This window comes from Trachemys scripta, chromosome 1 (assembly GCF_013100865.1).
Source record: "Trachemys scripta elegans isolate TJP31775 chromosome 1, CAS_Tse_1.0, whole genome shotgun sequence".
In the NCBI taxonomy this organism is placed as follows: Eukaryota; Metazoa; Chordata; order Testudines; family Emydidae; genus Trachemys; species Trachemys scripta.
Window position 1 is genome coordinate 145,467,738 of NC_048298.1, and position 18,939 is coordinate 145,486,676.

The window sequence follows — 18,939 nt, forward strand, 5'->3', positions numbered from 1 at the left end:
GACAGATTGGAGAGGGTTCAGAAAAGAGCCACAAGAACGATTAAAGTATCGGAAACATGCCTGATAGCAATAGACTCCGGGAGTTCAGTCTGTTTAGCTTAACAAAGAGAAGGTTAAGGGGTGATTTGATTGTAGACTTTAAGTATCTACATGGGGACCAAATATTTAATAATGCGCCCATCAATCTGGCAGAGAAGGGAATAACACGATCCAATGGAGGGAAGCTGAAGCTAGACAAATTCAGACTGGTAATAGGGCATAATTTTTTAACAGTGAGGGTAATTAACCACTGGAACAATGCACCAAGGGTCGTGGTGGAATTGCCATCACTGACAATTTTAAAATCAAGATTGGATGTTTTTTCTAAAAGATCTGCTCTGGGTATCATTTTGGGGCAGTTCTATGGCCTGTGTTATACAGGAGGTCAGACTAGATGGTCACAATGGTCCCTTCTGGCCTTGGCATCTATGAATCTATGAAATGAGAGCAGAATTTGACCCTTCTGTCCACACTCAGAAGGGGCCTAGAGAGGTGAATCCCACTGGTAGGTATCCGCTCCATGATTGCTTTTTCCATTCACACCAGCAATGTGAATAACCTGCCTGCATCCTAAGAGAAGGTGCTTTTCTTCTTTCCAGAGCCACCCTGAGGAAGCTGCGCCCAGAAGACATGTTTGAGACCTGGGTAAGCATGCAAGGGAGGGAAGCCTTTAGTCCCCTGAAATCTTTGAATGAGAAACAAATCTGCTCTGGCTCGTGAATTGCTACAGAAAAGCTCCAAGCTGTGATGATTAGACAGCAGCATTATCCCCCAAAGCCTCTGCAGCTTTACGAGCACATTGGATGATTATGCAGCTTCATCCATAGCTTCCAGTGTGTACAGTTTAATCACATGCTTAAGTGCTTTGCTGTTTGGAGATAGACTGCTGAATCGGGGCCAGAATCAGGGACAATGGTGTTGAATGCACAGTGCTGAGGAAAATCAAAACATAATAACTATAACAATTCATCTCCTCGCGTAAACTGGTCAAATGGCACTCTGGGTCAAGATTTAAAGAAGCAATTTCCCAGCACCTTAAATAATTGCTTCTTGGAGCAGCTGGGTCTAGAGTACAGAAGAGGAGAAGATATTCTCACTTCAGTGTTAAGTAACCACTCTAGCTGGTTCAAGATGTAACTCTTATTGAGCCTATAATGGTGACTACAATATACTCATATTCAACATCCTTGGGTAAGGAATCCTCTATTCACCTGTAGTGTTCACAGGGTTAATTAGATAGATCAGCCATGTAGTATTGTTTCTGGATGACTTATGGAACTTACACAGCATGAATTGTGAATGTTACAATAGATATCCAATTCGAAATTCAGGCTGGGATTGTTAGGTTAGTCACATGAGTTACAGAACAAATTGTACATTGATTGTAATAGCCACAGTTTGAATGAACTGCAGTTAAAAGAGTCTGAAGAAATTCACCAGCAATTTGAAATGTAAGAACATAGGCAAGAATTCCATGTTCTGTGAACGGGGGAAAAGTGGTGACATTCATAGAATGAGTTATTTGCTACAAATGACTCAGCTCTAATAGGCATGGGTGTGACATTAAAAGCCAGTCAGGAGCTCCAATTGTGTCCAGCATTCTGACAAATTCACTTAATATTATTCATTCATGGCGTTGCCACCCATGGTGCTTTACAGACATTGAAGAAGATACGATTATTTCTCCAAAGAGCTCAGGGCCAACATTTTCAACAGTGTCTGCTTGGCTGCCCAATTTGAGACACCTTGGGCCTGATTTTCAAAAGAACTGATTGCAGAATTAGTCCTTGAGACAATAAGGAAAGAAATGATGCAACGAAACCTTGACGATTGAGTCGTTCAGTCTTTATGTCTTGTTGGACCCAGGGTTTTCAGTTATTTTTTAAATATGGTTTTCATATATTGGGTTAAATCCTGGCTCCAGTGATGTTAATGGTCATTTTGTTTTATCATTGACTTCAATGGGACCAGGATTTCACCCACAGTGATTTTGATTTAATATTAAATATGTCATAATATAGTCTTGAAAAAAGCATGGATTGTCAGTGCTGGAAAGTTTGCTAATAACCACAGTGTTAAAATACAGGGTTTTCATCCATTAAGGTAAGGAGATTTTTATACTCAAGAGATCAGAGGCTAGATTCTGATCTCAGTTACCGAGGTGTAAATTCAGAATAGTCACAGTGGCATCACTGGTATTACTCCAGGTTTACACAAGTGCAGCTGAGATCAGAATCTGGCTCCATTTGTCTAAGGAGAGAGAGATTTTTTTTTTAGTATGTTGTGCAATGATCTTGCTGGCAAATGTAAAGGAAAAACAAAACTGCAGGCTACACAATCTGTTTGTGGTCTGATTTCTGTAGCAAATCTGCCCTAAGTATCCCTGTAAAAATGGGATTCCCCAAAGAAGCTAGGACAGGCCCAACACCATCTCTTGTTTTTAAAGATAATGTTTTCCATTTAATCCTTTAGCTTGTTTTATTGTGTTGTTGTTGTTCTTCTTTTTAGTTTTGGATAGTGTTTTTGTCACCTCTGGGCTCAAAGGGGAAAAGAAATTAGCATTTAGATGGGAATTTTTTTCTTGCATTAAAATCAATTGAAATGAAAACTGGGATCGGCAGAGGATGAAGAAACTGAGGCTTTAACGTGGGATAATTCCGAGACGACTTTCGTAGCAGGTGCACAATAAACAGCCTGGCTGATACATTGGCTTTTGCCAATGTCATTAGCCAAGCCCTACTCGCACCCCCACAGCTTTCATGGAGCAAATCACCCAAGCCTCTCACATCAGCCTCATCTAAGTCTGTCAGATCTCACAAAGACACCCATCTGAGCCCCCTCACCTCTCACTGACCCCGTCTGATCCCGTCACCTTTCACCCGCCCCATCTGAGCCCCTTCCCCTCTCACCTGCCCCATCTGATCCCCCTCACCTCTCACCAAACCCGTCCGATCCCCTCACCGCTCACCTGCCCGGTCTGAGCCCCTTCCCCTCTCACCTGCCCCGTCTGAGCCACCTCTCCCTCCTCTCCCCTGCCCGCTCTGAGCCCCCTCCCCTCTCCCGCGCCTCGTCTGAGGCCCCTCCCTTCTCACCCGCACCGTCTGAGCCCCTCACTGCTCACCCGCCCCATCTGAGGCCTCTCCCCTCTCACCGACCCTGTCTGAGCCCCTCACTGCTCATCTGCCCCATTTGAGCCCCCTCCCCTCTCACCCACCCCATCTGAGCCCCCTCACCTCTCACTGACCCCATCTGATCCCCCCACCACTTACCCGCCCCGTCTGAGCTCCCTCCCCTCTCACTCGCCCCATCTGAGCCCCCTCATCTCTCCCCCGCCCCGGCTGATCCCCCTCCCCTCTCACCCGCCCCGTTTGATCCCCTGACCGCTCACCTGCCTCGTCTGATCCCCTCACTGCTCACCCACCCCATCTGAGCCCCCTCCCCTCTCCTCTCATCTGCCCCATCTGACCCCCTCCCCTCTCACCCACCCCGTCTGATCCCCTCCCCTCTCACCCACCCTTCTGACCCCCTCACTGCTCACCCACCCCGTCTGATCCCCTCCCCTCTCACGCCCCCATTTGATCCCCTCACCGCTCACCCGCCCCGTCTGAGCCCCTCACCGCTCACCCGCCCCGTCTGAGCCCCCTCCTCTCTCAACCACCATGTCTGATCCCCCTCCCCCCTCATCCACCCCATCTGAGCCCCTTCCCCTCTCACCAACCATGTCTGATCCCCCTCACCTCTCACCCGCCCTGTCTGATCCCCTTACCTCTCACCCACCGCGTCTGATCCCCTCACTACTCACAGTGACCCCCCTCCAAAACCTCGTGCTCTTCACCTCTTACAGAGACTCATTTGAGCCTCTTCATTGCTCCCATTATTGGAGGAGGAGGGACACCAGCTGATGTTATTGGCATCACTCACCAGCCCAGAAGGGGCATGTCTGTGGGGGGTGGGGCGTGACCATGGCCCTGCACACTGAGCACTGGCAGCAGGGAAGCATTTTGGAGAGTTCAGGCTCCAGCTAGTGTAGAAAGACCCTGTACTCAGCTGGCTGTCTACAGCACCCATGGGGCACTAGGTCTTCTACAGGAACAATGCCTCTTCACCACTGCCAGGCCTGCAGGAGCATCCTTATCTCTCTTAGCAACTGCGTCCAAGCCTTACAAAGTGCTCTCTTCCTCCTTCTTCTCTCCCCGCTTCCAACCCTATCGCTTGGCGTGGTGGCCTCCTCCTCATCTTTCACAGCAGATCCCATCCAATGCTGTGCGTTACTCCACAGCAACCCCAGCCAAACTCTTCTTTGGGGTACCCATCACCTCCACATCTCCACCCCACCTAAGCCCCACCCTCTAATGTCACATCATGACTCAGTCTCAGATGCTCTTAACAGTGCCCCTCTCTTCCTCATCCAGATACTTCTCCTCATGGCACCCCGTTTTTCCTCATCTCCAACAGCAACCTGCGCTCGAGCTGCCCCTCCCCCTCTCAATGCTCTCTCCTCCTCTCTCCTGACCAGTCAGTAACAGCTTTCTTGTCCACAGGAGGATGACCTGGATGGAATTCACATTGTGGCCTTCGCCGAAGAAGACGACCCGGGTAGGAGGCCCTTCCCCACCTCCACATAACTCCTGTCTCTCCCCACACCTAGCTGGAAATCTATTGTACCTAGGATCAGCTTTGACTTGAATTATGGTTACCTGGTATGAGCCTCACACATAGGCCCTCTTCTCAGCCCCAAGGACTTACACCACCTCACCCCTTCTTGCTAGTTGCTTTTCCTGCAAGACTCCTGCCTCCCAGCCCCACAGTGTGTGTTACATCAGCTTACACTCTGTTAAACTGACTCCACATCTTGGAGACACCTTCTCCTCCTCCCAATCCCTTCCCAATCCCAATCCCTGCACTGAGCATCCCAGGATCTGTGCTGATTCTAAAGGGAAGTCTCTCTCCCCTTCACAAGTGCAGCCACAAGGAAGCGTCGCCCAGAAGGAAGGTGTGTCTGCTGCTTTGCAGTTCAGTTACCATACCTTACCTGGCATGAGAAAGTTTCCAAAGCAAATGCAGTCTGGCAGTTGGCAAGCCTGTCAGACCAGTTCAGCAGGGCCTGCCTCCATCGAGCAGCGAGAACCCCATACACAAAGTGGGAAAAGGGAGACAGGGATCTGGAGTCAGGATGCTTGTGTGAACTTTTAGCCAGTGAATAAGAATAGCCTCAGCAACTACACCAGTTAGGATTAAATTGCAAGGATTATCAATCCTCATGCTCCAAGCCTTATATTGGTCACCAGCTCGGGTCAGGAAGAAATTTACCCCTCTCTCTGGTCAGTGTGGCACAGACAAGCGATTCGTGAGGGGCTTACATCTTCCTCAGAAGCTTTTGACTCTGGCAGCTGTTGGAGATAAAATAATATTCTGCATGAACTATTAGTTAGTTTCAGATGGCAGTTCCTAGAGTCCTATTGCACAAGCTGAGTGAGCAGAGAACAGGATTCAGGACCGTTAGTTTTTTTGTCCCAATTCTGCCAGTGACTTGTTGTGTGATCTTGGGTGAAGCACTTAGGATGAGATTTTCAAGAGTGCCTTAGTGATTCAGGAGCACAAGTCAATGGAATTTGTGGTCCTAAATCACTCAGGCATTAGTGAAAATCCCACCCTTCACTCGCTCTGTGCCTCAGTTTCCCCATCTGTAAAATGGGGATAATGCAAATGCCCCACTTCACAGAGGGATTACGAGGCTTAATTGATATTTCATTCATTTTGATATGCTCGGAGGAAGGCTGCTAGAGAAGTGTCATGTAGCAGCCATCATCACAAGGAACAGAGGTTAGCTAGAAACTTTTTAAATAAAAAGGAGCCTTGTACGCCCTCTTTAGCCTGGACATTGCAACAAAACAAGGAGCGTGTATCGGGGTGCTTGTTTGAGAGACTAGGAGGTTCATATATATCATTTCAGATGGCTTTGAGTTCCTGGAGACTCTGAAGCAAGTCGCCAAGGAGAACACCAACAATCCTGACCTAAGCATTGTGTGGATCGATCCTGATGACTTTCCTCTGGTGAGTGGCAGAGGATCATTTCCCTCCTTGGCTGTTGGTGTGGGTGTGTGTGTGTGTATGTGTGTGTGTGTGTGTGTGCACTCATCCTACCAGAGCACACAGAGAATGTATAGGAAGAGAAGAGAAAATGTGGGAGAAGTTGAGACATAACATGGCAAACTGGGAACTAACCATCTAGGATACACCTCCCAGTCAAATCTGCATGACAGTGCTGGAGAAGAAACTGATCTGGTGTTGCCACCATTAGATGGATGCTTTTGGGACAGCCCACTGGTAAGCTCTTTACACTGCCACACAAGACAGCCCATCTCTGATTTCCAGGACCAGACTGATCACTGGATGGCTTGTTCTTCAATAGCCAGCTGGCTGTGTTAATATGAAGTGGTTGTTTAAATACCTTTGTCTTAGCTTCCTTTTTTCCCCCCCAATTGCTGCAGCTCATCACCTATTGGGAGAAGATCTTCAAGATTGACCTATTCAAGCCACAAATCGGGGTGGTAAATGTCACAGATGTGAGTATGACAAACACAGCAAATCCAGTAAGAATCTGAGATGCTAAGAAGGACAAGACTTAGGGCAAAATCCTGGCCCCGGTGAAGTCAATAGAAGTTTTGCTGTTGACGTCAGTGGGACCAGAATTTCACCCCGGTGAGCAAAGCAAATGTTAAGCCACAAAATTTACCTTTAGATCTGGATTTTCAACACTTCAAAGTGCAGGAATGTTCAGATCCAGTTTCAGTTTGGGCCCAGTTCTACTACTGAGTCACTTGTAGGCTACCTCTGGCCAATGCGCAATTGTTCCCTACAGACTGTTCCCCAGTGCTTTATCCAACTTAATTTTAAATGACTCGTACAATGAGGTTTTCATCACTTCCCCTGGGGTCTTTCCTAGTCAGTCACTCACAGTAGGGTCTTATTTGCATGGAATTCTATAGGTCTCAGCAGAGAAACAGAGCAGCAAAAGATAGCTTAGGGACTGAAAGAAGGAAGAGGGTAGCTGCATGGTAAAACCAGAAGGGCACAGTTTGACTGTGTGAGGAAAGACAGTCACTAACAGACAACAGTGAGCAGCTGCACAGATTAAAAATACAGTAAGAAACCCGAAGGATGCAATATAAATTGACAATGGTGGGAACTTCGTGGAAAGAATATTGAATATCAGGGCTTCCTCTAGGCTTCCAGCCCACTGTGAGACCATTGTGTTCAGTGGCACTACGGAGAATTTGATCACAGGCATAGCACAGTGCCAGTGGATGTATCAGTCTTCACCACCGTGAAGCAGATGAGGGTGAACTCATGTACTTAGACCACAGCACTGGGTTTAATGTACAGGGAGCAGAACTGGTCCATAAGCAGGTGCTGTTCTTACATAGGCACCTGGCTGACAATAAGCACACTAGCATATTCTCTCTGAGGTCTTTTAATGGAATTTAATTACGCCTCACTTTCCCCCAGGCCTTACGCAAACTGTGAGTGTAGCCGTTCCTTCCCAACTGCACACCCCCGTAGTCTAAAACCAAAGGCCCTTTTCTAGCCATGACACTGCTCGATCACAAAACCAGTGAGGGCTCCTGCACGGCTCGAGCTGCAGTGGGGTAGAGGAGGAAGAAAGACTTAATTCTTCTCACTGCCTAGGGTAGGGGAAGCCCTTGTCATACCTGTTCAACAGGTATATCCAATACATTCCACCATGCAGCAATCCCAGCGCAGAAGAGTCACAGTCCTGGCTTCACCCTGCCCAGAAACACAGGCTGGGCCTCCAGTACTGCCGGCAGCACTGACCAGCCATCCCCGCTTCATGTTCCCTAGTGAGGAGAGCCACAGTGAGCCTAGCCCTGGGGAGGGTGCACTAGACCAGAGGAGTGAGGGAGGTTCCCCGAGTCCCTCCCCACCCATGCACACGATCTGGGGAGTATAATTCAACTCTTACTCTGTTTCACATGCATGCACAGTAAAACAAAAGCTAAGCAGCCCCGTCCTATTGCACTTCACAAACACATGGAATTTTCCTCCCAGGTTGGCAACTGTTTCTAAGTCATGCCATTGTGTTACCATGGAGAGTGCAAATCAACTCAAAACATACCCATGTAACCAGTGCAGTTGCTGAGAGGTGCTGAGTCCTAACTCGCATTGGAGTCCAGGGTGCTCAGCACATCCCAGGATCAGGCTCTGGGTGACTCAGACTTTGCCATTGTGCTACCTGCCTGGGTTTTATGAGCAGTAAATCTTGCCATTAAAAACTATTATTTCCACTGTGTTGTACCAGGCTTGTGTGGGACTAATGTCGGGTTGCAAACTCCCTATGTATGTACTGACAGTCAGGTGAGGGACCCAGTCCTGCTTCCAAGCAACAACTAACCATAAGGAACAGTCAGGAAAATAAAATGCACGTAACATGCCAAATGGCAAGACAATGGAGGAAAAAAAAAAACATTTTCCTCATTCTGACAGAAACGTCGAGATTATCTGAGAACTTCTAAGACATACTCCAGATTTACAGGCTTCTTCTTTTCATGGCTGGATGCTGTGCAATGTAACCTTTTATAACCATAAAAAGGAGCTGTCTGGAAACGCAGCAGCTTGGGAATCAGAATTCCCTCAACTATGTAAATACTCATAACATGGAGTCTGGGTTTAACGATCCTTTCTGTGTTTGAAATTTTGTTAATAAAAAATCTGAATGTTAATTTGACCTCAGAGGAGAGTCAAGAGGGACTTCAATGGGCTATGACAATTTATGCCAGCTAAGGATCCAACCCTTGGGGGTCTATTCCTGGCTCTGCCATCTACTTCCTCTGTGACCTTGAGCAAATCAGTTCACCCTTCAGTTTCCTCTTCTCTACAGCAGGGATAATGAAACCCATGTGTATCGGAGGGATACTACAAGATTTCATTTGCTCCTATTTGACAAGTGCTGTGAGATCTGTGGATGGATGGTGCTGTAGAAGGGCAAACCAGTAGTATTATTAAGTAACTCCAGGCCTGCTCCTGCTCCTACTGGAGTCAGTGGAAAAGTTGGAAATGTAGAAAAACAGCAAAGTTTGGGTCAGAAGTTATCAAGCACCTACACAGATTACCAGATGTGGCTGATTTACTATTATGATTATTTATATTGTTACCCCTTCTGACCCAAGTGGCTAATCAAAGTTTGAGGCCCTGTGTGTGTTCCACATGGAATTAGAAATTGGTGATGGGGGCTGATGTTTTCTTTGGCGCAGCCTTGTTTATTTACAAAGAATGGACAAAGTCCTGTTTCTCTGAACACAGGAGGAATCACATAGCAGTAGATGGTTTCTTTGTTCACTGTTCCAAGCCTGCCTTTCCAGCCAGAACTCTGTGTCCAAAAAGCTTTTCTCTTAGATTTGTTTCAGGGCCACATTACTGTTCTTTCAGGCAGTGTCTGCTTGACTTTCTCACTTTACTTCTGTCTTGCTTCTGTCTCTCTCTTCTGTTGTCTCTCGGCTTGTGTTCATTTTGTACCACCTACCCACCCACCCGCACAGAGGCCTGGCCTACACTAGGGATTTATATCGCTAAAATCCACATGCCTGAAAGACGCAGCTATACAGACCTAACCCCCAGTGTAGACAGTGCTAGGTCAACAGAATACATTTTCTGTCAGGGAGGTGGGTTACCCATGCTGACAGGAGAATCCCTCCTGTCAGCATAGGTTGTGTCTACACTGAATCACTGCAGCAGCTCTGCTGAAGCATTTTAAGTGTAGACTAGCTCACACACATGCACAAACAATCCCTTATGGAGCTCTCCACCCACAAAATCCAAATCATTGAGTGGGTTTGCATACCCTTTGTCTTAGATGGGGCTGTTTATCTGTCTCTGAGCAACCTTAAATGAGGGGTGGAGGTCACAACAGTTTAGATGAGGTTTAAGCCAAGCCATTTAACAATATTAAAGCAGTGGATAGAGGCCCTGATCAGAAACTGGGGCCATGTTTTGCTAGGCCCTGTATGTACACATATTAAGGGACGGACCCTGCCCTGAAGAGCTTACAGACTAAGGGCTTGTCTACTCTTAGAGCACCACAGTGGCTCAGCTGTGTCGCTGCAGCTTTGCCGCTGTAGCGCTTCAGCATAGACAAGCGTGGGTGGGTTTTTCACACCCCTGACTGATGTAGTTAAACCAACCTAATTTTCTACTGTGGACCAGGCTTAAATAAACAAGGCAGGGGAAGGAAGGAAACCAGAAGCATGGAGAGATGAAATGTCTTACATAAGATTGCCCACTAGGTCACGTAGGAATAGAACCCAATGCCCTGGATCCAGCGCCCTGGATACTAGTCCCAGATGTGTCCTGTTAATGAATTTGCAGCAGTTGTTTGCCTTTTAAGTAATTTTAAAGTTATATTAAATAGACACCAATGGAAATTTATGGGAGTAGACCAGTTGGTAGCAAGAACATGACACGTAATGAGATATTGGCCATGAATGCCGGTTACCCATTGGAACATATTTACTATCCAGAGGTTATCTAGACATAGGCACTGAGTCCATGGGTGCTCTAGGGCTGGAGCACCCACGGGGAAAAATTAGTGGGTGCTCTGCACACACTGGCAGCCAAGCTCCCCTCAACCCCCGCCCCACCTCCTCCTCCCCTCCTGAGCGCGCCGTGTCCCAGCTCCTCTGCCTACCTCCCAGCGCTTCCTGCCCTGGGAAGGACAGTTGTTTGGCGGCATGCTGGGAGGGACGGGGGAGGAGCAGGAATGTGGCGCACTCAGGAGAAGAGGTGGGTCCGGGGTGGGGATTTGGGGAAGTGGTTGGAATAGAGGCAGGGAGGGGGCGGAGTTGGGGTGGGGATTTTGGGGAGGGGTTGGAATGGAGGCAGGGAAGGGGCGGGGCCTCAAGGAAGGGGTGGAGTGGGGGCGGGGGCGGAAGGGGTCGAGCACCCAGGGAAAAGCGTAGAAGTCGGTGCCTATGTATCTAGAGATCTTTCAGAAGAGGTGAATCCCATCATTTGACCACAGCTTTGCTATAGTTTTCTTTGTAAACAAGCTAGATTGTTGACCATAGGGGTTATAAGAGTTTTAGTTCATTCTCCTAAGTATGTGTGACAGGTTGGATCACAGAAACCCCCTTGGGAGCTGCCACCCAATGTGCAAAGACTACCCCTGCTCCTGTTTTCCCTGCCAGCTCAGGACTCCAGCACCCTGTCTTGCTGAGCCAGACACTCCTGTTTGACTCCAGACACAGATCCAGGGTCTGAATCACTTGTCCCAAAGCTGCAAGTTTACCTGAAAACAGCTTACAGTAGTGTGCTAGTCTTTAGCACTCAGATGCCCAACTCCCAATGGGGTCTAAACCCAGATAAATCCGTTTTACCCTGCATAAAGCTTATGCAGGGCAAACTCATAAATTGTTCGCCCTCTATAACACTGATAGAGAGATATGCACAGTTGTTTGCTCCCCCAGGTATTAATACATACTCTGAGTAAATTACTAAATAAAAAGTGATTTTATTAAATACAGACAGTAGGATTTAAGTGGTTCAAAGTAGTAACAGACAGAACAAAGTAAGTCACCAAGCAAAATAAAATAAAATGCGCAGATCTATGCCTAATCAAACTGAATACAGATAATTTCCTCACCAGTTCCAGAGTGCTCCCTTTTACAGGCTAATCTCCTTTTAGCCTGGGTCCAGCTATCACTCACACCCCCTGTAGTTACTGTCCTTTGTTTCAGTCTCCTTCAAGTATCCTGGGGGGGGTGGAGAGGCTCCTTCTTTAGCCAGCTGAAGACAAAATGGAGGGGTCTCCCACAGGTTTAAGTAGACTCTCTCTTGTGGGTGGAGACCTCCCTCCTATGCAAAGCCCAGCTCCAAGATGGAGTTTTGGAGTCACCTGGGCAAGTCACATGCCCCTGCATGACTCAGTCTTTGCAGGCCGACGCCATTGTCCACATGGCATCTTGCATGTCTCCAGGAAGACTTCTCATGTGGATTGGAGCATTCCAAGATGCATTGTTCCCTAAGTGTCTCCTGATCAGGTACTTAACCTGGCGAATTCCTTCCTAAAGAAGCTGACCAAATGCCTCACAAAGCTTACTTAGAAATCAGGCAAGCATACAGCCCATATTCTTAACCTCGAGTAGAAAATGATATATATGTACAAATAGGATGAATAGATATAGTAGATCATAACCCTTACGGAGATATGTTACATGGCACAGGCAGCACAAAACATATTCCAGTTATGTCATACATACATTTATAAGCACCCCCTCCCCATAAAGCCTTATGGGGTACACTGTCACAGTATGTTTTCCATTTATCTAGAAGGAAGTTTTAAGGAAGGTGCATTTTGGTGCGGTATAAAAAAAGAAAAATGTTGGGCCTGATTCAGCACTGCAATGCTCCAGTTTGACAGTGTTGTAAATCCACTGAGATGCACTGATATAAAACGGAGTAACACCATTTCCATTGACTTCAGAGGGAGTAGCCTCTCTGTTCCCATCACTTCTCTAGAAATCCGCCAATAAAAATACCATTCTGTTCCAGGTTCCCACTGCCTATTCTCACTGTGGCGGTGTATCAGTCCTGCCACTGTGCATTGCAATATACTGCAGCTATATTTGCCACACAAGCAATGAGTCTGATTCAGCTGTCTTTACTCACAGGAGTAGCCCTCATTCACCCAAACAGTGCCATTGAATTCAATGGGACTACTCGAAGGGCATCAGGATCAAGCTCTGTATCTCTTTTGATAGCTTCCTGTTTGATAAAGGAAATACTTGGGGATCTAATCCCTCCCTAGAGGCGGAAATGTGACCAGACATTTTATCAAAACATACATCAGGACCCCAAGCAAATTAGGTCCCTCAGGCAAGGAAAGACTTTGCTTTGGAGATTTCATTGCTCCAGTGCCTTTCAAAGCATGAACGAATAGTGTCATTATCTCCGCTTTACAGCTAGGGAAACTCCATAGTCATGCAAGGAATCTGTGGCTAAACAGGGAATAGATCCCAGGTCACCTGAGTCCCCTTCCACTAGACTATGCCTCCTCTCACTACTCCACAACTTTATTTTGTACAGTGTCTTTCATACCGACAGAAATCCACAGTGGTTTGCAGCTTTAAATGATATGAGCAGAGAGAAGAGTTTAACACATACAGACCAGGGGGATGGGCAGTATTTTCTGCAGATTTGGAATGAACTGTGGAGTCAGTGAGGCAAAGAGGTGTTATGGGAAAAGGCTCTTCCAGATGGCAGGAGCTGCTGTAACCCCAAAGAGTGTCCCTCCAGACTGTGTGATAGGCCGGAGAGAGTGCTGGCAGGAGAAGAGTGGAAGGCTCAGGGAGATGAGTAGAGATGATGAGGTCTGGAAAATCCAGTGGAACAAATCCATGGAGATAGTTGGAGACAAGGAGAGGAATATGAAACTAATTTGTGAAATGGGGTAAAACCAGCGGAGCTACTTCCCTATGGACTATTGGTTAATATAATTAGCTAGCTGGTCCAATAATGAGAAAAATGTGATCAAAATGCATGCTATTACCTGCCCAGTTCCTAACCGTCAGTTTAAGAACATGATCAGTTCCATGCAGTACAGCTATTACAATCTTTGGCCATGTCTCCACCACAGGGACTATACCGTCATAAACCAGTAGTATAGGCACAGCCTACAACGATGGAAGGGGTCTTTCTGTTAGTGTAGGATCACCACCATCCCAAGCAACAGAAGCAAGGTCTTCTGTCACCCTCGCTGAATCTACACCAGGGGCCAGGCTACAGCGGGTGGATTTGTCACAACCTTGAGTGATGTAGCTATGCTGACCTAAATTTTAAGTGTTGCCCAGGCCTTAGTAAAGCAGTACTGAGTCCCCCTGTTAGAAAGAGGGGGCTAATCCTGCCAGCCCCTGCTTGACATATGAGCTAATCCCACCGCACCTAGTTAGAGAAATGAGCTAATCCTACCCCCTCCTTGGAGAGGTGAAGTAATCCTACCACCAGCCAGCCCCTGGTAGGGAGGTGCTCTGATTTCTTGCTGTGTTATCTGTTCCTTCAGGCAGACAGTATTTGGATGGAAATCAAGGATGATGATGACCTGCCCACAGCTGAGGAGCTGGAAGACTGGATAGAGGATGTGCTCTCTGGGAAGATAAACACGGAAGATGATGACGATGATGACAATGATGATGACAATGATGATGACGACGACGACGACGATGACGATGACGATGACGACGACAATGACGACGATGATTAGATTTGACTCTGTACAGTTTGTCTTCCGGACAGTGAGCATTTTTCACTTGGGGCAGGTTGCCGTGCCTCCTAAATGGCTGTCCCGCCTACTCGGCCTTATGAAGACTGTTTCCAACGGTCACAGAATACCCGTCTCCTCCTCCTTTCCCATCCCTCCTGCTCCCAACACCAAAAACACTCCTTGGCCTGGTTTCCAGAGGTTCTGCACACCCACAGCCCTCAGTGACATCAACAACGGCTGCAGATGCTCAGCACTGCTGAAAATCAGGCCTCACCAGTACGGACAACAGAAATCTGCCGGGAATTTCCCCTGACGTTTCTGTGAGTTACTCCTGGGAAAATGGTAGGGGGCCTTTCTCCATGTCACCAAAGGGCGTGGGGAGCTAATTTCTATTTCCATGCTAATTGGCCTCTTATATTTTAAGACCTAATCTCATTGTAAGATACCAGGAAGGTCACTGAAAAATACTGCCCATCACATTAAACAAAACATCCTTCACAGCTGCTCAGCTAAACAGCACAGCAAAGACCACAATATCCCACAAACTCTGCTTTGGGTGTCTGGTACTACTTCACTGATGACATCATAAATGCCGTGGCAGTTAAAATCTCAATTATCCGTATAATGAAAGAATATTCCCTTCGTGCAGAGCTGTGCAAAACAATTGCACCCAAACCCATGAAACCTGCCTGGATTGGTGTGTCACTGCAGGCTCCAAACTCAGGCAAGGTTGGTGAAAGAGTAGAAATACGGATGGGTCAGAACATCAGGTCTGAAAGATCCTGAGGAGTTCAAGGTTGGTGAAAGAGTAGAAATACGGATGGGTCAGAACATCAGGTCTGAAAGATCCTGAGGAGTTCAAATCAAGGTCTGAATCCAAACTCTGAGGTACAGAAACAATGGACTAAAATGAAACATTGATTCCTGACCCCAGAGCTTTGAGATAATCCAGATCTGAACTCTGCCACTCTGATCCATCTGTATGATGGGTGGAACCAGAGCACCATATACGAACTACCTGAATTTTGGGGAAGTTTGCATCCACATCTGAATCTGGATCTAAACTCTCTGTCTTAGGCCTATCTCTTCTTTTAAAGGATCCTTAGCTGATTTGTCATTGTGCATTGAGATCACATGAAATACACAACTTGAAATTACATACGGGGCACACCCCGCCATACGTGGAAATCAAAAGAAACGTTCATACTAATCCACCCACAAGCCCTCCCATTCTGCATGACTGTACAACCCTAGAGTTCTCTGAACCTTATTCCTGCATTGCATCTTTTCCAGTGAACAAATTGCCAGACGGGGACCGGTCTGTTCAGCTTCACTAGACAAGCTCATTGGATGAATAATTTTGGTGTGGTAACCATCAGTGAAAGGATCAAATTGTCTGGCTTTTAAGTAGTTGTGGGACTGGATTTGAAAGTTATACTCCACATAAATTGTTCACACATCCCTTAGTACTAAGGGTGCAGCCTCTTTTGGCTGCAGACTCTAAAGGACATCACAGCATTCATCTGCAGTCAAAGGGTCACCCACAATAGGGGTCAGAAACTTGATCTTGCAGAATGCAGGGCCGTCTGTGAGAAATCCATACATAAACCAACTTGACATCTTTAGGGCTCATGGATTTCCCTCATCTGCAGATTTCAATTGTCCTGCTTTATTAGGTTTTAGTGCAACAGAAGGACGATCTGAGGACATTCTTACCCGTAGGAATTAATCCTCAAATTGTCTTGCCTCATTAGCTTAGTTAGGGTCTGTTTCTTCTCTCTTACTAGAGATACACAGCCTTCTGATCTTGTTTACACTGGGGCAAGTCAGAAGTAACTATTGAAGTCAATGGACTTAACACCGATGTAAAGCTGGTGGAGGTGAGATGAGAATCAGGACTCATTAGGTCACTGTATTAATGTGAATTAGCCCAACAAGAGCTAAGGTTTACAGTCCAGAAACTGCCTCTGTCTAAGTGAACTGCAAAGCAAAATTTTATAGTGCTATCTATATCTACATATAGCTATAAACCTGCCCTTTCCTGCTTCTGTCCCAAAGGTTTAAAATATGTGCGTTGTGGGGGTGGGGATTTTCTATGTATTTACATTTGGAACATCAAGCGCTCACTTCCCTTTCTGTTCTAGAAGACTTGGTGAGAGCTTTGGAGGATTTGAAGGATGATGTCACTCTAGGCTGTGCTGTGAGCTGTCTCCTGCTTTCTTACTGCTTCCAGAAAGGGGGTGCTAAGTCTTAACCCTTCTCCCATTGGCTGAGGTGAGGGGGAGTCACAGCTCTGTCTACAACCACCAGTGATAACCTTATGGTTCAGACTCTCCAGAGTTCTGCCCAAGATCCTCTAGGGTGACCAGATGTCCCGATTTTATAGGGACAGTCCCGATTTTCTTATATAGGCTCCTATTAACCTCCCACCCCAGTCCTTATTTTTCACACTTGCTGTCTGGTCACCCTAAGATCCTCCAGCACAGAGAGGGATGTGAGGACCTGGGACACCTCGTGTAAATAGCAAGCAGGATTTTTATTTAAGTGTGAGGACATCTTTATGCATTGTAAAGTGCAGGAAAGGGTAAAGCCAACATTTTTCAGTCTCTCTTCTCAGTTCACCACTAAGGGACAGATCCCACTTGCATCCTCATGTGGGAAGACTGCCGGCTTTGCCTTCACCTTGGGGCTACACACATGAGTAAGGCAAGCAGGGTTTCACCCTTCCTGGCTAATCAGAAGGGTTTGCAGATTACAAGGGAATAAAGACCCCATGCATTTTTGTCCTCACCGTTCACAACATTAGCTGCAACCCCCATTATAATCCCTGTTATAAAACACATTTTAGTTATTTATACAATTTCCTGATCTGCTTCTCTCTCTTTGAAATTATGACCCATTCTCAGGAGCTGTTTGGGTGACATCAGCTACGCTGAGCAGTTCTTCGATTGAACTGGCTCATGGAAGGGTAATTCCAACATGAGTAGACACTGAAACAGACACAGATTTGTAATCGGAAAGTATAATTAATTTATGTGAACATGAAGAAAAACAAATTAGTTATTTTATCCTTTCCTGGTCATTATCACTAATGGGACATCCCAAATGCTCACTAGCTTTCTGCATGCCTCTTTTCAGTGTCTTTTCTGCTCTAAGGACCTGGCTACATTAGGTATATTTGCATCACTAGCTACACTGGTGCAAACCTCTCCCATAGATGCACTGTGCCAGTGTAAAATGGGGTGAGTTGCATTTGTGCAAGCCCCACCTACCATGTGTCTTGCACTGGGGCAGCAATATTGGTAAGGCTACACTGATACAAAAAGGCATTTTAAAGCATCAGGCAATATTTATTTTGGGAAAAGAGACACTTAGAACATGGATATGTTCCATGCAGAAATTGGTGGGTGATGTTGTATCCTGTGCTGTGGGGTTTCAGTGCTTCATAAATTGGACTAGAAAGCTTTTCTTTGTATTATAAAATAAAAAGTTAAATATGCAACTGTCCTCCCTGTGGCCTGTGAAGTTGCTTTTGGTACTATCCTTTCTCCCTCCCCATTCTTCAAACATGGCTTTCTCTGCTTCTCTTCACCCATAGATCATCTGGGAGCTTTTTAACTTTACCTCTTAATTAAAAAGCTACAGCTATTTAATTCTCTTCCGTTTTTTGCCCTTTTAAAAAATAAGTAAAATTTGAAGGGAGGGGAGAAGGAGGCAGTTCTGGCAATGAAGAAAGCAGGAGGGAAAGCTTATTCGAATGCGTTTTTTTCATTCATTTGGAATGTCCCAAATGCTCAGTAGTTTTCTGTCTCTTTTCAGTACCTTTTCTGCTATGATTTTACAGAATGGGGCAATAGCTCTTTTGGGAAAAAGAGGTGATTAGAATGTTACCGTGTACCCTGCTGTGACTAGTGGGATGTTGGGGGTTCTGTGCTACAACTGGTGGACCATAGTCTCTTGGGACCTATGACTACTACATCTTACAGTCACTGGTCAAGCATTAAACAGCTACCACTCAACTTTGCTAATGAATAGCAATAACCATGGAAGGAAGGGTGCTCAGTGATTGATGGGGGATGGTGCCTTTTACTTATAGTTCGCTGGTTTGAATGCAACCCCACTCAGTCATTATAAACCAAAGGCTTCTTGGCTTACAAGAAATGAGATTCCTGGTGTTGCTCCCATTCCCAGAGCACGGGGACATACATCCCAAAAGCCACCATAGTTGGCACTAGTTGGCCTCTTTGTTGTCAGTCTCAGCAGAGACTGAATGAGTCCTGGAGATTGACTTCCCACTCCTCGAGTTGGTTCCTCCCTGTTAGCCTGGAGGCACCATTGTGAGGGCAGCATGATGGGGGAGGGTGTTGGCGTTTAATCCATCACTACCTGGCACATATTCACTAAGAGAGAAAGAGACATATTCAGTCCCGAGGGCCGTCAATCTAGCTTCTTTCATGGGCCACTGATTCAGTTAAAAATAAAAAGTCAATGAGTTATAAAGAGGACCAGCAAAAAAATGTTTTTTAATGTTGGCCTTTCTGAATGCTGGCTATCTCACAGGATGCAACTTGTTAGCACTTACATCTTAGCAGAGAGTCCCTTTCTCCAAAATGTTGATTAGTTATTTA

General features: G+C 46.3%; 1 protein-coding gene across 2 annotated transcripts in view; it reads left to right on the forward strand.

Moving 5' to 3' along the window:
• Nucleotides 1–17,818, forward strand: part of CASQ2 (calsequestrin 2) — a 56,994-nt gene extending 39,176 nt beyond the window's left edge. Inside the window, exons 7-12 of one of the 2 annotated variants that reach the window (XM_034788851.1) lie at nucleotides 639–684; nucleotides 4,581–4,635; nucleotides 5,993–6,093; nucleotides 6,531–6,605; nucleotides 14,111–15,081; nucleotides 15,149–17,818. In XM_034788851.1, coding sequence (XP_034644742.1) covers nucleotides 639–684; nucleotides 4,581–4,635; nucleotides 5,993–6,093; nucleotides 6,531–6,605; nucleotides 14,111–14,311 — 478 coding nt within the window. In that variant the 3' untranslated portion in view covers nucleotides 14,312–15,081; nucleotides 15,149–17,818. Of the gene's footprint in view, nucleotides 1–638; nucleotides 685–4,580; nucleotides 4,636–5,992; nucleotides 6,094–6,530; nucleotides 6,606–14,110; nucleotides 15,082–15,107 lie in introns of both variants that reach the window. The other variant, XM_034788843.1, reaches the window with a different exon arrangement.
• The last annotated feature ends 1,121 nt before the right edge of the window (nucleotides 17,819–18,939 follow it).